The sequence below is a fragment of the Chelonia mydas genome, chromosome 22, assembly GCF_015237465.2.
Source record: "Chelonia mydas isolate rCheMyd1 chromosome 22, rCheMyd1.pri.v2, whole genome shotgun sequence".
Lineage (NCBI taxonomy): Eukaryota > Metazoa > Chordata > Testudines > Cheloniidae > Chelonia > Chelonia mydas.
The window spans coordinates 13131382-13148865 of record NC_051262.2 but is presented as its reverse complement, the minus strand read 5'-3'; the positions used below and the strand labels follow the sequence as shown (position 1 = coordinate 13148865).

General features: G+C 59.3%; 1 protein-coding gene and 1 long non-coding RNA gene across 4 annotated transcripts; one reads left to right on the top strand and one right to left on the bottom strand.

Annotated features, from left to right (window-relative positions):
* Window positions 1-1865: 1865 nt before the first annotated feature.
* LOC102948289 (membrane frizzled-related protein) lies at window positions 1866-13992 on the bottom strand. 3 transcript variants are annotated; one of them, XM_037882370.2, is made up of 13 exons: window positions 13652-13991; window positions 12495-12615; window positions 11769-11909; window positions 11154-11288; window positions 10430-10664; window positions 8624-8754; window positions 8173-8298; window positions 7454-7530; window positions 6140-6288; window positions 5384-5514; window positions 4271-4405; window positions 3830-3957; window positions 1867-3581 (listed from the first exon to the last, which is right to left on the bottom strand). In XM_037882370.2, exons 1-13 carry the CDS (start codon window positions 13703-13705, stop codon window positions 3357-3359), a joined length of 1788 nt encoding a protein of 595 aa, XP_037738298.1. In that variant the 5' UTR covers window positions 13706-13991; the 3' UTR covers window positions 1867-3356. The 3 variants fall into 3 exon arrangements, with proteins under 3 accessions (XP_037738299.1, XP_037738300.1, XP_037738298.1); XM_037882371.2 differs by lacking the exon at window positions 8173-8298 and having other exon boundaries at window positions 1866-3581; window positions 13652-13992; XM_037882372.2 differs by lacking the exon at window positions 12495-12615 and having other exon boundaries at window positions 1866-3581; window positions 13652-13751.
* On the top strand, window positions 9588-16117 carry LOC122463588. Its single transcript, XR_006287081.1, has 4 exons — window positions 9588-9657; window positions 13275-13447; window positions 15176-15217; window positions 15746-16117. It is a non-coding gene; the product is annotated as an uncharacterized LOC122463588 (long non-coding RNA).
* Window positions 16118-17484: the final 1367 nt, after the last annotated feature.

The following is a 17484-nucleotide window of genomic DNA, read 5'->3' as shown; positions in this document are numbered from 1 at the left end:
AAATGTGGTTGTAGGCGTGATGAGCAGTGTCGGGTGATACACATCCTTAGAATTTGAGAATCCTCCTATCCCCGCTCCTGTTCAATGAAGAAAACACACCCAAACACATGAACTTTGTGGCCCGCCCCTTGACACATCCTATGTTCGAATTTTTTGTCCCACACCAGGATATGCTCCAGCGGTTCAACAAGGGAATGTACCACACTGAGGCAACAGAGAGCATGGAGGATGGAAAGAGCGAGAATGACCTTTTTAAATCATGGAAGTGCACACACGTATTATTTTAATATTTTTAATGTGTAACTTAATGTGTGCACCAAAACTAGAACTGCAAAGGATGGAATTTGTGGAAACACCCCCCACAGTCATCCCTCTGAACCGGGCAGGGCTTGTTTGGAAAGGCGGTGCTGCTTTTTTTCTCTCGTGAGACTTGGCAACGAGGCGTTATTGCAATATGCAAAGGCAGAATGAGGTTGTGAGCTGTAATGTAGCACAGGGGGCGCAGTCACGTCTCAGTGCCAGGGGTTCCTGGGAGCTGTGCACCAGTGGGGGGAGGGCGCGGTCACGTCTCGGTGCCAGGGGTTCCTGGGAGCTGTGCACCAGTGGGGGGAGGGCGCGGTCATGTCTCGGTGCCAGGGGTTCCTGGGAGCTGTGCACCAGTGGGGGGAGGGCGCGGTCACGTCTCGGTGCCAGGGGTTCCTGGGAGCTGTGCACCAGTGGGGGGAGGGCGCGGTCACGTCTCGGTGCCAGGGGTTCCTGGGAGCTGTGCACCAGCGGGGGGAGGGCACGGTCACGTCTCGGTGCCGGGGGTCCTGGGAGCTGTGCACTAGCGGGGGGAGGGTGCGGTCACGTCTCGGTGCCGGGGTTCCTGGGAGCTGTGCACCAGCGGGGGGAGGGTGCGGTCACATCTCAGTGCCAGGGATTCTCAGGTGCTGTGCTCTAGCAGAGGGAAGCCCTGCTCTGAGCCTATGCAGAGATAGCCCCTCTGTGCCCTTCCCAGCGGACATCCCAGGCCTGGTGGGTGGCAGTGCCAGCGTTCGAGATCACAGGGGTGGTGTTCAGCCAGCCGCTCTGGCCTGCGGATCCTCCCAGTGGATGGGAAAACAGGATGTTGTCTTTGGTCAGGAGAAGCTTGTTTGTGGCTTTAAGGACAGCCAGCCTTAGTGGAGTGGTCAGGAGTCCAAACCCAGCTGGCAGCTCCAGCTACGGCCTGCCCCTGCTCCAGAGCAGAATCCACCTTCCCCTTCTTCAGGAGTGGAGCCCCTCCCACCCTCTCCCCAGTTCTTCCCACCCTCTCCAGCTTGGGGAGGGGTTCAGTATTTACAGCTGAGGGAGAATACCCCCACTTTGCTCTGGGTGAGATGGGCCCAGACTGATGCACAGCCAGGAACCCCATCCCCACTCACCCCTGAAATGGGAGGGGTTCGGATAACAAAGGGGCCTAGATCCTATCTCCTTGGCTTTTGGATCTCCCAAACAACCCCCCCGCTCCCCCCCTCCCCGCAGCCCAGCCCAGCCCTGTTATGAGCCCTACCAAATTCCCGGCCATGAAAAATGCATCATGGACTGTGAAATCTGGTCTTTTATGTGCTTTTACCCTGTACCATACAGATTTCAGGGCGGGAGACCAGCGTTTCTCAAATTGGGGGTCCTGACCCAAAAGGGAGTTGCGTGGTATTGTCACTTTACTTCTCCACTGCCTTCAGAGCTGGCTGGCCGGAGAGCGGCAGCTGTTGGGGGGAGCCCAGCTCTTTGAAGGCAGCGCCTGCCAGCAGCAGCGCAGAAGTAAGGGTAGCCGTACCGCAACCCCCCCTACAATAACCTTGTGACCCCCTCCCCCCCCTTTTTGGGTCAGAGCCCTACAATTACAACACCATGACATTTCAGATTTAAATAGCTGAAATAATGAAATTTACGATTTTTAAAATCCTATGACAGGGAACTTGACAAAAATGGACTGTGAATTTGGTGGAGCCCTAGCTATGAGCCGTGTCTGCTTCAGAGAGACAAGGGCTCCTGCTCTCACTCCCTAGCTCCTTGTCCAAGGACCCCTTAGGTCTCGGTTCCCAGTGACCCCTTCCAGTGATTCCACCCAGCCCAGGCACATTCCAGTGCTTAGAGCAGGGGATTCATACATGGGCTTCCCCTGGGTTCTGCTCCTGGCCTTGCCCCTGACCTGCAGGCAAATAATTTCCCCTCTCTGTGCCTCAGTTTCCCCAGTGCTGACCTGGGGGTAATATTGACCTGCCCCCCCCAGGAGAGTGTGAAGCCAAATTATTATTTGAAAGGTTGTAGTTGCAAAATGCTGCAGCTGTTTATTAGACACACAGAGTCGTGCCAAGGGCACTGGAGCCCACGCTGCTCTTCTGGCCAGCACCCCAGGCACTGCCAGCCAAGTCAAGTGGAACACAGTGCACTGGGCCTTGCCTTAGCCTGCGTGTCTGCGTGGTGAGCTGATTAACTCTTTACCCTGTGTACAAGTGGCATTCAGGTAAGGTGGAAAGACAGCTGTCCGGTGCCAGAACTGGGCCAAGGAACTGAAGTGTGCCAATGGGTGCTATGTCTTAAGCTGCCGTGGCATTGGGGAAGCAGCCCTCCAGCCCCCTCCTGCCCAGATGAGATGTCAAGTTAGAGACTCGGGCACCGGAAGGTTTGTAAAACGAAGCGTGATGCTGGGGTAGGTGCCATTTCTTAAGGTGTTTTTTGTCATTCATCTACCTAGGTACTTCCATGGCCCCCGCCATCACAACAGGGCCCCATGTAGCTATGCTTTTATCCTTACAACCCCCTGGTTGTTAGGGAAGTAGCATTGTCTCCATTTTACAGATGGGGAAACTGAGTCACAGAAGGATTTGTTTTTTCTTTTCCCTTGGTCATGCAGGGGGTGTACGACGGGGTGTATTGGAGGATGTGGTGGGTGAGAAGGCACGAGCCGGCAGACCCTTTGACACCACTGCAGGACTGGGGAGATGGGGCCAGGCGTTGCCGAAGTGCTGTGGCTATGCAGTGTGGGGACCCCAGCAGCCAGTCACTCGCATTCTGGGCACTTAGGGCCAGCCCTGGTGGCTCCCACAGGGGACTGTTACGGGGGATACCATGGGGAGTTATGGGGCAGCAGGCTCCCAGTCTCAGGGTGGGTGGTTTCTTCTCCAGCACCTTTATTTGGGGCTCCTGGGCACACAGGCTCTCCCCGTGTCCTCAGGTCCCTGAAGGGAAACACGTTGGAAGGGGAGGGCATAGCTCAGAGAAGGGTTCGAGTCCCCACCCGCCCCAAAGCCAGACAGGTTGCGTCTCTGGCCTGGCTGGGGCGGGAAGTGCCAGCCCCACCCTTCCACTCGCCGGGCCCCACCTCCCCTTCACGGCTTGAAGCACTCCACGGGGTCGTTGGAGTCGGGGAGGACGTTGCAGTTGATGGGCCAGAGGATGCTGAGGAGGCCGAGGGCCTGCTGGCAGCGCTGCTCTGCCGTCAGGCACACGGAGCGGCAGGGCTGCAGGACGCCCCCGTCCGGCGTGCACTTGGGCACGAAGAGGCTGCAGATCAGCAGGCGCAGGTGCTGGTAGCAGGAGAGCCCCATCAGGGTCTGCAGGGAGAGAGCGAGGCAGTGAGCACTACAAGGCCTGGGGTACCGATGGGGGCGGCTTCCCCGTTTATGGGTGCATTACCCCCTGGGCACCCTACACCGCTGGCACCTGATGTCCCCACCTTCCACCCAAAGCAAATTCTCCACCCAGCCTGCTTGCTTCCCACTGGGTTTCCCTTCCCGCCCAGCTGACACCCCCCCCGGCCGGGCAGCACAGTCTCCCCCACGGCCCCCTGTGCTGGGCTCACCTTGTAGTCTCGGAGCATGGTGGCCGCTTCCCGCTGGTCTGGGATGGTCAGCCAGATGTTGGGGAAGGAGGTGGTGTTGTAGCTGAGACCCAAGCACACCTCCACTTGGATCTGCTGGCAGGAGGACTCTGCAGGGGAGAGGGCAGGTGATACAGGTGGCAGCTCTGAGCTGGGGGGGTGCACTGGCTAGGACGTGCAAAGAACGTTTGCAGGGCCCATGGGCTCCAAAATCTGGATCCTAGCCCAGCAGGTGCCTCAGAGTTGGTGGTCACATTAGTGTATACGGACAGAGGTTCCCTGGGTGCAGAGCTGAGGCCTACCAAACTCATTCCACCTGTGACCTGAACCGGCTGAGGGAAACTGGAGGATAAAGTCCCCCCACCCCATAAGCCAAGTGTTGGTCATTGCAGGAGCTTGGTTGGGCTAGGGGTTGTCACTCACCAAAGGAGGGGGGTGAGACACTAGTGCAGTTGAATTCATCGCTCCCATCTGGACAGTCATGCCAGCCGTCACACACCGACTCCCGCGCCTGGCACTCCCCGTTTCTGCAGGAGAACTCCAAGGGGCTGCATGTTTCTTGGCGGATGAGCGAGAAAGATGTCGGAATGAGCGGGTACTCGTCTGAGTACAGCGATGGGGCCTACATGCGATGGGCTGCAGTGTAACTATACTCACCATGGTGACCCTGCGCTTGCAGACCCAACCGGACACACACGAGCAGTCAGCGACTGTAATTACAACGGGAAGCGGTGCCCAACTCCAGTGTAGCTATAATGTAACCATGGATCACAGACGCAACTGGACAGCGCTATCATACCGTGACTACAGCGAGTGTCCACGGGTCAGGATAGCTACAGTGGTATCAATTCACCACTTCCCGTACAGACGGGAACTGAGGCTCGCCGGGCCTCAGTTCCCATCTGCACAACAGCACTGCTTCACTGGGGTGTGCACGGACAAATACACTGAGGAGGAGCAAAGGTCCCCTGGGAAATACCTTGGAAAGAGGAAGCGGGGGAAAGGGAGACCTGGAGGGTGGAGGAGTGGACTCTCCTGACAGTCACTGCTAAGATTTCTGGGCACTGCTGCTTTCTGTTTACCCCAGTGATTCCCCGGGGATGGGGCTAGGGAGGCGATCGCATTGTTCTCCCTTCGTAACAGCAATCAGCTACTTACTGGGCAGCAACAGGGAAATGACAGGGTGTCAGGCTATTCCCTTGGTAAACCCCCCAAGGCAGTTCCCCTCCTAGAACAAAACGACCCTGTGATCAGCCTGGCTGAGGAGGTCTCTGTCCCCTTCTCAGGGAGGTGTGGGGAGATGGGACGATCCCACAGCTGGGGAGGCAGACCAATGGCCGAGACCCTGCTGCTTTCACCACATGTGATGCCCAGCTCCGTGCCAGCGATGAACCCACTGCTGAGCAGCACCCTGGCAGAGAGTGCACATGGGTCAGCTTGGCACCAGGACATGCCACTCAGAGATGGGCGACCCTGCCACCCAGCTGGAGGAAGACCGAGGCAGCAGGGAGGGTGCGTTTCAGACCCAGGACCTACTTTCCGTGGCGTTTCGGGCACGGTAGGTGGCAAAGAACCCGTCCTCTGCCACGCCCTCGTCTGCCATGAACAGGACGGTCATGACGTGTCGTGAGGAGGTCAGGACGGGCGGCAACTGGGAGCCACAGAACCTGCCGGGAGAGGAAATGTGATGGGAACGAGGGGGCTGAGGAGCAGGGGAGAGAGACCAGGGGGGAGAGAGAGATGGAGAAAAAGAGGGGAGTGAGACAGAGAGGGAAAAGAAGAGAGGAGCAGAGATGGGGATGGGAATGGACGGTGTGTGGAAAGTTGTGACCGTGCCAAATGCCTCCAGAGACTTTTGCCCCCTCCCTGTGCAGCCCATCTTCTTGCTGTGTGCAGAATATTGGCTAGTACCTTGGGAAGGCATTGATGCCTAGTGGATAAAGCACTGGACTGGCACTTGGGAGCCCTGGGCGCCCTTTCCCAGCTGTGCCACCGGCCTGCCTTGGGTAAGTCACTTCCCCGCTGTGCGAAACGGAGAGAGTAAAACCGACTTGCTTCGTACAGCACCTGGAGATGTATGGCTGACAGGCAGCTAAGGCTGGGTCCAGGAGGGTCAGGACCTGGGTCTCTCCAGTGCTGGGGATGGGGGCATTCAGTCGGGTAGGAGAGAGGTTCCTCTTTCCCCCCAGGAGGTGGCTCTGCAAGGCAGCCCTGCTCAGGGAGTTCTGCCCCCTCCCCTTCCCTCAATCTCCTGCCCCCAGCGGCAAATCGCCGAGCTGCGGGCACCTGTACCTGCCCAGGAGGCTGAGGGCGTCCGTGCCTGCGCTGTCGTGCACCTCCACAAAGTCAAAGGTGCAGTCCTCCTGCGACTCCAAGCTGAAGTTGTGGAACTGCAGATCGATCACATGGCCCACGGGCACGGCGATCTGCCAGAGACACAGCTGGAAGAGACCGATGCCAGTAAGCCTGTGCCAGACATCCCTGCCCATGTCTGGATGGGGAACTGCCAGCTGGGCACAGACCGGGTGGGATGGCGTGGGAATTATTTCATGATATTTTGTATGAAGCGTGTGTGTGCCTCAGTTTCCCCTATGTGGTGTAAGGTTCAGTAGGTGGTGTGAAAAGCTTGTTTTCTCTTTGCAGAGACCCAGAGATCCGGGTGTGTCTGACGCCTTGCTGCCTGCGGCCCCAGGCCCATGGAGAGTCCCAGAAGACAACAGCCACTCCAACTGGATGGACATTGGGCACCTAGCAACTAACGACCATGGATGCCAGCAGGGTGTGACCAGCAGGGGAACAAGGACAAAGGATCGAGGAGGGGCCGGGAGGGGTTGCTAAATGGGGGCTGCTGGAAATGGGGGAGACGTTCCTGGACTGGGATGAAAGAGGGGTCAGAGGGCTCTGGGCCGGGACGCAGATGCTCTACGCTGTAACTTTCTGTTCCCTGTGCTAACCAAGGGCTGTCTACACTGTGTTCCAGACATCTAATAAACCCTGTTGCTGTTACAATTCTGGCTGAGTCACTGCAGTTTAAGGAAGTTGGGGGCGGGGGGGTACATGGATCCCTTTGGGGGCACACAGCTCCTGCAGGCGGACTCGCTGCAGGGAGCTCACGGTGGGAAGCAGGGGTGGTGAAGGCTCCGAGGTTCGGTCCCCAGGGGCGGGGAAGGCAAGTGGCTCACCCTCGTGAAAGAGTGTGACCCTAAGGGGGCTGGCACACTGAAGGGCTCCTCCCAGGGACTGTTCCAGAGCCGCACGAGAGCACCGGACCTGATCCTTGACACCGGGCATTAAACCACTGCCCACCTCTGGATGGAGGAGCTGCCAGGGTGGCCCAGACAGGGGCATTTCTGGCTCTTCCTGGTGTTCTGGACACAGTGGGGGACCCCATCCCTCTGTGGCTTGAACAGCACAGGGCCAACCTGACCACTCCACCTCCCGGCCCTCCATAGCCCTGGTTCTCCTTTCTGTTGCCAACAGCTGCATGGCAGAGGTTGGCCCTTGTCCTCTTGTGCCAGCTGGGCCACATGACACACCTCCCCGTAGCCTCCACTGCTTAGCACTCTTGCTGCCCCCTCCTCCTTCACCTGCTGGCTCCTCCCTCACCTGCTGATGCGGGTACGGCTGGGGGTGGCTTGGGGTGGAGAACTGCCCCTCCAAGCTGGTCAGCGACCCACCGCATTCTGGAACAAGACAGACACCATGGGGTCGGATCTCTGCTCTTACCCAGCTGTGACTGGTGCACGCTGGTTATTCTGCCGCCAGCCCTGTGACCCATGGGCTCTCCCCATCCCACCCCCGGCCCGGCACCCCTGGTGCTGTCTGACTCAGTCCTGGCTTTCCAGGGCTCCCCGCACCCTGCAGCACCCGGGCAAGAACATTTCAGCCTGTCCCTGCTGAGGGATTTGCTCTGGCCCCGCGTAGTCTGTTAGAGATCCCCCCACCCCACTCAGCCCCCAACGCATGGACTTTTCCTCCCATGGCTCTGACCAGGCCCCTCAGTCCTGGCGCATGGCATCCCCTGTTTTTCCAGTCCTGGATCCCACCCACTTCTGCCAATGCCCCTCAACCGTTACATGCACCGTCCCCGTGCTGTCCCAGGCCTGGGCTCCCACACTTCACCAACGCCCTGTCAGGCTGGCCTGCCTGCCAGCCCTGCAATGTCCCTTGGTCGGGACCCCCAACACCCCATTGCAACTCCAGTCCAGGGCCCCACCCAGCGCTGCTGCTGCCCCTCATGCTGGTCCAGGCCTGCCCCCCCCCCCCCGCCCCGGCCCAGCCCCTGTGTGGCCAAGCCGTGCCGGAGGCCGCCCGGCTGCCCGTGCCTTTGTGTCTCGAGCTGCAGTTGGCTTCGTCGCTCTTGTCCGTGCAGTCGTAGAAGCCGTCACAGACAAGGCCCAGGTGGAGGCAGAGCCCCTGGTCGCAGAAAAACTCGTCCCAGGCACAGCTCTCTAGGACAGACAGACAGATGGACGAGGAAGAGGGGTGGCTGCTGAAAGCAGGAGCCAGCGGCTGGGCGAGGGCCTAGGAACCTGGCAATGCCCCTTTGTTAGCAGCTCCCTGCCCAGGGCCAGTGCCCCAATTCCTGTGGGTTCACAGATCTGAAGGCCAGAAGGGACCACTCTGATCAGCTGTATAACAGAGCCTCCCCCGCCCTTGGAAGCTGCCCACAGGTGCCCAGGGCTCGGGGTGGCCCTGCATCAGAGGGCCCCTGCTGCCCCGGGAGGGTGAAGCCCCAGGGGTTGGGGTGGTTGTGTGTGGGGGGGCCGCACTCACTGTCACTGGGCACGATGGCGCGGTAGTGGGCGGTGAACCCCAGGGCACCCACGCTGTTGTCCGAGACGAAGGTGACGCGCAGCCGGTTGGAGTTGGTGTTGATTGTCGGGGGCGCCACGTCCCCACAAAACCTGCAGAGAGCAGCAAGTGTGTGCAACCGGTGCCCCCTGCCCAGAGACCCTGGCAAGTGGGGCAGAGAGCAGAGGCAGGCACCTGCCCATTAACCCCTTGAGCCCATATGGCTAGGATGGCCTGGATCCCGTGGTGGGGGGAGGCTGGATCTGCCAGGGTGCCCTCGGAGCAGGAGGGGAGCACAGGACAGCCCCGCTGGGCTCCCTCAACTCTGTTCCTGCTGTGCTGCTCTGGGGGGAGAGACCCGCAGGCCCACGGCAGGGGGCATTTTTGGGCTTATGGGCATGTCAGTGCTGGCTGGAGGCAGGAAGGGTGGACAAGCTTCTGTCCCACAGCTCTGCCAGTACCCCTCAATCCTGACCCAGAACCCCCTGCCATGCCAGCCCTGGGATGCCATGTCCTCCCGCCCCCCAGCTCTCCCAGTGCCCCTCAAGCCTGACTCACAGCCCCCTGCCATACCACCCATGGGACACCCTGGCCTTCCCAGGCTCCCACCCACCTCTGCCAGTGCCCCTCAGTCCTGATCCACAGCCCCCTGCCATACCAGCCCTGGGACACCCTGTCCTGCCCCCCAGCTCTGCCAGTGCCCCTCAAGCCTGACCCAGAACCCCCTGCCATACATCCCTGGTCACCCTGTCCCCCCACAGCTCTGCCAGTGCCCCTCAGTCCTGATCCACAGCCTCCTGCGCTGGGCTCCTGTGATGACATGTACAAAGTCCGCACTGGATAAGAAGGGGTTAAGCTCTGGGCCTAGGCGGAGGCACCTGCAAAGCCTGCCCAGCTGGAGGCAAGGTATAAAAGGGAGGCAGCGGGACTAGGGCAGATTTCTGGGCTGGGGAAATGCTACCAGTACAGCCCTGACCAAGGTTGCACAGCAGAGACTGGAGAGACCCAGTGAGCAGGTCAGAAGCTTTGTGGTTCTTTAACTTCCTCTGGGGAAAGGGGCTGTTGCTAGGAAGTGACCTGGGGGGGGGTGGCTGCTTAGCACCCTAAGGTGCAGAACCTGGTTGTCCACCATTGGGCCCTGTATGGGAGCCTGGTGGAAAGGGTGGGCCTGGGCTCCTCTATGCACTCCAAAAGATGGGCCACCCAGAGGAGCCTTCTCCTTGGGGGAAAATCCAACTGGGGGACACCCTGACTAGCCAAGGGCCCAGAGCCTGTGTCCCCCAAGCTATGGGGAAAGCCCTGAAGCCTCTGTGGGTGCTGGAAGACTTCTCTGTGACTGGTGTCTCTTTGGGGACCCCCTGGAAGGGGTAGCCTGGATTGTGACCCAGCAGGTAGCCACAGAAGAGGGGTTGCCTCCCCCCACCCCAGAATTGTAACTGACAAGGGGATGTCGGGGAGGGAGACCACTTGCTACAGCCCTGCTTGAGTGCCAGGTAGCCCTGGGGGTGAGTGCCCCTCTCCACCCCACCCCCTGCTTTACCAGCACACCTGTCCTGGACCTTCCTTACTCCAGGCTTAGGCTGGGGCCTGGCCTGAGCAGAGGGTGCTGTTTGCTCTGGCAAGTTGCCCACCCCCGCAAAAGGGAATCCAGAGCACCCACCCTCTGTAACTGACAAACCCATGGCCCAAAAGCTGAGGATCTGGTGGCTGATCTGAGCCTGGATGGGTGGGGCTATTGGGGGGAGGGGGGGGTCTGTGATTCACCCAGCCTGGCAATGGGGTCCCTACCTGGATGTCCCTCCCCAAGGGGAGCTGCTGGCTGCTCCCAGCTCCTCGTACAGCTCCACCCTGTCGAAGAGGCACCATCTCGTGCCTTCCAGGCTGAGTGACTCGATCTTTAGCTGGATGGCCAGCCCGTCCTCCACCTGGATGCGCCAGACGCACAGGGTGTTGGGTGGGTAGGGGGCAGGGTACCTGGGGGAGCTGAGGGAGCCCTCGGGGCCCTTCAGGGTCCCCCCACAGGCTGCACAGGGAGACAAGACACATTGGAGAGGGAAGGTTACAGTGGGTTGAGTTAAGAAGGGGTTCTTTCTCCATATCACCCCAGGATGGGGGGTGCTGTGGGGTGGGTGGGGCTCACTCTCTGTGCCCCCAGCCCTGGAGGGGGGTGGATGGGGGGTCCCCTCTCTGTGTTCCCAGCCTGGGTGGGGAGCTATGGGGTGGGTGGGGCCCCTTTCTGTGCCCCTAGCCCTGGGGCTCAATGCTTACCCTAGTCAGGGATGGGGATCCCCTCTGCTCTTAGCTGCTCTCCCCACTGCTCCCCCTTACTGGGATTAACATGGGGCTAGTCAGGGAGGTGAGGAGGGGGGCTGTGAATGTGGCTCCCTGTGGTCTCCCTGGACAATGGGGTCTCGGTTTGGGGTCTGATGCCCTCCTACGCTCAGTAGGGTTGGGGGTAGATCTCTGGGTCCCCTGGCCTGGGGAGAGGCTCTGCGAGGCCCCAGGTACTCACAGGGCTCTGGTGTAGTAGCTGGGGGCGGGTCTCTCTGTGGCTTGGTGGCGCCAGCAGGTGCTGTGGTGGTGGCGTGGTGGTGGTGGGCAGATGCTGTCGCAGAGGAGGGTCCGGCTGAGTGTGAGGACTGCAGCTCTGCTTCCACAGGGAGAGCCAAGAGTGGGGGTCAGCCACTGGAACCGGGGTCTCTGGGCAGGCAGCTGGGACTCTCTCCCAGGGATCAGACACTACGGGGGGGAGGCCTGGCCTGCAGCTCTCTCCCCTGCTTGGCACCCCAGATTGGTGGAGGGAGGGGAGCGGGGGCTCAGAGCTAGGTGTTTGGGGGCTGGGGAGTCTCTTCCCTCCACCCCAAGCTCAGTGGATTTCAGGCTGTCAGTGATTCCAGCTGGAGGGGGGACCAGGTGGGGCCAGGGTCTTGATGGGGTAGCAGTAGCTAACCCTTACTCCATTCCCGCAGGTGTGCTCCCCGCCCCACTCACTGCCCTGACCCTGGGGAGGCGGGGGGAAGAGAAGGCGGGGGTGTAAGGCTGCAGCTGGGATGTGCTGCTAGCATGCTGGGCCCCCCACACCTGCTGTCCATCCACATGCCCCAGCTGCCCCTGCCCTGGTACTCACGGGAGATGATGATCCCCAGCAGCAAGGCGAGTAGCAGCGAGAGCAATGCACTCATCAGAGCTACGCACAGCCAGGAGAACTTGCAGTCGGGCCTGTGCTTCCTGCCTGCCCTGCCCCAGAGCCGCTGGCCTGCGGGGGGAGCTGTGTGCACAGCGAGGGGTCACTGGTGAGCATGGCTGGGGGGCCCCTCCTTCCCAGAGCCCTAGGGGAGAGGTCTGTGGGGCACCCAGCCCTGCCAGTGCTAAGGGCAGTGGGACAGGACCCCCAAGGCTGGAAGAACTGGGGAGGGGACCCTGTGGGGATATACCTGGCTCTGGGTACGAGCACAGGACCCCGAAGCCATTTTTGGGATGCCCAATATTCTGGCCCTGGCAGCCAGTGGGTGCTGTGTTGGGTGGGACCTGTGGGTCACTGCTCCCCCTCTGGTGCTTGTGGGTATACAAAGTGCAGCTGGAGGGCACTGGAACAAGCTGCTGTGGGGCACAGGACCAGCTCCTTGGGGTACACCGAGTACAGGGGGCCCTGCTTGAGGGCACTGGTGTGACTGTGGTGGCCCCCTGCCAGCCAGTACTGTGTGGTGCATGACTCCCTTGGGGAGGACCCTAGGGTCTGCTGGGCCCATCTCCCCCAGGCAGAGGGAGATCCCCTGCCTCTCCTCCCTGCTCCCCTCAGGGGCTGCCCACTCAGAAGGGCCCACTGGTGCTAGGGCCCCCAGGGGGCTGGTACCGAGGCCATCCCAGGGGGATCCAGTGCTGCTCCCGTTCTCCCCCGCCATCTGGTGCGGAGTGGGGGGTGCGCAGCCAGCCCCCTCGCTCTCAGGCTCGAAGATGGGATTGCAAAACTCCGTCTGCAAGACACAGAGCAGGTGGCTAAGGGGCTGGTGTGGCTATGGTGGGGGTGGGGCGCATGGGACACAGTGCAGTGTGGGGCAGCAGGGAGGTGAACAGTGCTCTGTGGGGTGGGGAACATGGGGCACGCTGGGCTGTTCATTAATGGGAGTCAGTGCCTTGCTGGGGGGTGGGTGTGCGCAAGGGGGCCAGCCCTGGGTGCTGGGAACGGGTGCACATGGCAGGGAGGGGTCAGTGCTGGGGAGGAGAAGCAGGAGGTATGGTGGGAGTGGGAAGTGAGGTCCTCCCCACACAAGGCAGAGCAGGTTAAATTAGGTCAGTTAACCTCATAGGCTGCCCCAGGAGGAGAGCCAGGGCTCAGTAAAGCCGAGTGGAAGATGACCTTCAGGTGGGGTGGTCTAAAGGGAAGAAGCTGAGAGCAGAAGGGGCTGCTGGGGAAGCAGTTGCTTGCTGGGGGAGGGAGTTTGGGCAGGAATGTGGGGTGCATAGGAAGGAGTCCAAGGAGGGCTGGAGCCTGGGAGCAAGCAGACAGTGGCTGCTGGGCAAAGCGTTCCAGGGCTGGAACCTGGGGTCGTGGGCAGGCCTGGTTCCCTTCCCTGCTGCTGAGAAAGTGGCCCAGGGCCTGGCTGTGGTGCAGAAGGACTGTCTGGAATGGCAGGTGGGAGAGTGGATCCAGGAGGGGAGGACAGTACAGTGACCTGGCCAGGGCGCGGAGCCACAGAGGAAGCCACGCGAGCCCTGGGGAGCGAGGTGGGATGCAGCATGAGCAGCTGTCTGTTATGGGGAGCATCAGACCTGAAAGGAGCAAGACCCCAAACAGATGCCCCAATGGTGAGTGAATCCCATGATGGGGGTCTGTACCAGGCATCGGGGGAGGGGGACTGCATGGTATTGAGGGTGAGCTGGGGGAAGCACATGGCACTGAGGGGTCAGGGCTTGGGAAGTGACACCAGCAGCAGGAGCTCTGGGCCAAGCGGGTTCAGGGCCAAGACCCCACACAGCTCCCTCCCCAGTGGCACCTGCTGCCGCCCGTACCTTACTCTGCTCCAGCCTGTCGGGGCACAGTGTGATTTCAGTGAAGTCCTTCATCGCTGGGGGTGATTCCTGGCAGGATCTGGCTAGAATTGCTCCCCTGGTGCATTCCCCGCCCTCCGGATCTGGTGGGCCCTGGCCCCCTCCCTTGGCCCCTCTGCCATCGGCATGGCCGCTCCTGATCACTGCGACAGCACAAAGCGGCTCCTGAGAGGTGCGACTGGGGTTTGATCCTTCCCCCGGGACATCCACGTGGCTGTTGCGGAGCACTCAGAGCTCTGGGTGAGCTCAGTCTGCCTGCTGCGGGGAATGTGAAGGGCCAGGCTGGCTGCTTTGGCTGGTACCAAAGGTTGGAAGCCAAGGAATGGCTGTACTGGACTCCAGGGGGAGGGGGCTGGGAAAGCCACATGGGAGTGAAAGAATTTTAAAAGCATTAAAAACCAGCCCAAGCCCCAACCCCTCCTCCCACCTTAATCCAACTCAGCTGAGGATGCTGAGGTCAAGTCCCCTGGCATGGCAAACAGGAGTCTTAAAGGGACAGCACTGTTGAGCTGGCTTGGTTGGACTGGTGCTCCCCAGGAGCTGAGGACCCTAGTGGCTCAGGCAGCTAGATCTGGGATGCATGGAGGGGTCCCCCATCAAGTTGATGAGATGACCTGCCCTGCTTCCCCTGGGCTATGTGGTGCTGTGGGTAGGTAAGCGGCTGTCGTGCTCCACCCCAGAAGTGGCTACATTGTGGTGTTGGCGGTGGTGGAAAGCACCCCTGTATTCACACCCTACATGCCACTGCACAAAATAGGCCTTGTGAGGGATCTTTTGAAAACTAATAACTTGCTGGTTGATAACTTAATGTAAAGTTATGAAATCCCCTGTACAATGGCACATGTTCAAAATGCCACAGTCCTGCCTGGGCAAAGGTGTTAGACTGGTCTGGTCTGGCCCAAAGAAGGGAATGTGTTTACTTGTGTGCAAATTGAGGGAAGCAGGGTCCTCAAAACTGCAGGGGGAGGAGAGAGCGGAACTACAAGTTCTGTTCCCTGCCAATAAGAAGGGAAAGGTGCATGAAGCCTCTTTGCCCACCAGACTCCATGTTGCCTTCCTCACAGCTTGCATAAACTTTGCTTTGAGGCGTAACCTTCAGTGGGACCCACTCCTAAGGTTCCCTGGACTATAAAGGGGTAGAGAACCCCAAGTAATCTCTTTTGCCTAAGACCACCAGGGCCCCTGCACCTTTGGGCCTCTGGGAGAGAGCCTGACCCAGGAAAGGGACAGTCTCCATCTTGTTGGAAGGCTGCGGGTGAGACCATCTCAAACCAAGCTTTGAACCAAAACTTGTTAGATTGTTAGACTTTTAGATGCGTGTTCACTCTTCTTCACTTGTAGCTAGTTTCACCTCTTCTACTTGAATTCACTTCATCCTACCTTTGTTTTGTTTTTGATTCTAATCTAAAACAATCCAGTGCTGTGTAAACCAAACTGTTTGTTAACTCCAGTTAAAGCAACAAACTGAATGTTGACTCTTTACAGGGGCAACAAACATGAAGATCTGAACTGTTCAGGAGAGGGCAGGTCAGTGCAGAACACACATCTTTGGGGAAAGCTGGGACTGTGAGTGTGCTGGGGTCACCCCGAGAGGAGTAACCAAGGCTGTTGAAAGCCAGAGTCTTGCTGGACCAGGTTGCAGTTCTACATGGACGCTTGTGGTGTGACTAGGGGTCTGGCTGTGAGTGGTGCAGGGTGGGAGTTACAGCAGCAAAGCTGTGAGGCACCCAGGGTTACAGGGCATGTGATGACCCAACCCCTCACTGATCTGGACTGCACCCCAGAGTGGGACAGTAAGGTATGCTGATTTAGTACATTCCTGAGGAGCATCTCCGAGCCCCTGGCTTACATTGCTCTATGAAGCCTTAGCCATCCTTCAGGTGCACAGAGCAGTGTCTATGGAGTTTTCTGTAATTGTATGTGGCCAATGTGTGCCTCAGTTTCCCCTTTATTTTTCATGGTTACTGGAGTTGGGGGGAGACGGTCTCTCAGGGCAGGCAAGAGACATAAGCATGGATGATGCCTAGATGTCTGAACCTGAATGGGTCCTTAAAGGACTGGAGGAGGCTGACACCCTATCGATGGAGAATCTGAGAGGACAATGGCAAACCCTGTCACCAGGACATGGACACCTGGCAACCAATGCCCCAGAGGGAGATGGATTTCCCCACTTCTCTGCAGGGAAGCTGGGCAGAATCCCCCAGCTCAAGAACCAAGGACTGGGAAGGTGTAAAGGGGGGGAATAAAAGTTGTCGTCTAGAGGGCAGCAAGTGCTCACCAGGGATCTGAGGAAGGAGATGATGGAGCTTGGAAAGGGGGGTACGCTACAGTTTGGCTGGGCTCTGGGCTAACCTGAAGGACCTTGAAGACTCTGGGCTAACCTAAGGACTTGCTGTGTTCCCGTTGACAAATAAACTTACTGTTTTGACCATGCTACTTGAGTCATTGCAAAGGCTGGGTGAGGTACATTAGGGGGTGAGGGGGGTCTCCAAGTCTCTCCAGGAGCATCTCTCAGTTGGCCTTGCTGAATAGAGTGCCCGCTGTGAAGGAGGAGTGCTGGTGCCCCAGAGATTCAGTCAAAGGAGGGGGTGAGGCTGCATAGCCTATTCTCTGCAGGAAAAGTGAGACCCCTTGGGCGTCTGTCCCCACAAAAGGGGTTCCAGCTAGAGACTGTTCCAAAGCTGGGGGTGGAGCACAGATCCTGTGGAGCTGTCAGTAGGTCAGTGCTATTATCCCTGCATTGCAGGGGGGAAACTGAGGCATACATAGGAAATGTTAGGCCCTGAAAAAACCTAGATAGGTTCCCCCCAAGGTGTTAGGAGCCAATGTGCCCTTTTGAAAAGTGCCTTTGGAGCCATTGGCTTCCAAGGAGTGTTCTGCTCCTAAGTCACTTGCATGCTTTTGAAAATGATTCTCCTAGTAGCCATCACCGGGGCATCTGTGCACCTGCTTTGCCCAAGGTAATGCAGCCAGTTGGTGGCCAAGCCAGGAGTAGAACCCAGCAGTCCCACATCCTAGCCCTCTCCTTGGTTGCACTGGTGTTAGTGGGTGGGAATTCAAGTCCGCCTCTTCTTTTATGCTTGTCTGATGGGTGCTGCCTGGAACCAAGCTGCAGGGTCAAGGACATCTTATGAGTGTGTGCCTGGGGTAGGGAGATGGAGCTGGGGCCTTCTCCCATGGTCTTGAGTCCCTCCCAAGACATGATCCTGGCCCTCAAGCTGCTTTTGCTCCCCTGGACAGAGCCCCTTAGGGGCTCATGTGTGGAGTATTCATGAGATCTCCAGTGGTGGCCCCACCTGTGGCCTGGAGGCAGCAGGGCTGTCACTGTCCCAGGGGGTCTCAGGTCCTGCACTTCCAGTGGGTTTGTTAGGGGGTGAATGTGTCTGGGGGAGGAGCCTGGTTCTCCACCCCCACAGCAGCTGGTGAGCATTCCCTTGCTCCCTCCAGGGCTGAGGGGAGCTCTCTGTCCAGGCCTTGGCCTGTCCCCTGTGCCTGCTTGCTGTGGGTGGCAGTTTCTGTCTAGAAATCTACCGTAGCCCCACTCTGAGCAGCTAGAGTGCTGCCTGGCCCAGCTCTCTTATGGCGTCCCCGAACTAAGGGCATTACTGATGCCACCAGTGCCCCATGGGCCTGCAGGGAGGGGGACTGGAGCTAGATGTGGAGTGAGCGAATTCCCCTGGCTGTGTTTACCGTTGGCTGGGCTGGGTGCAGCGTTTCCCTAGTGCCTGGCGCCAGGGCCCAGCCAGTCACATTCCTGCAGCCCCTCAAGGCGAAGCTGTTTCTCTGTTACTAAG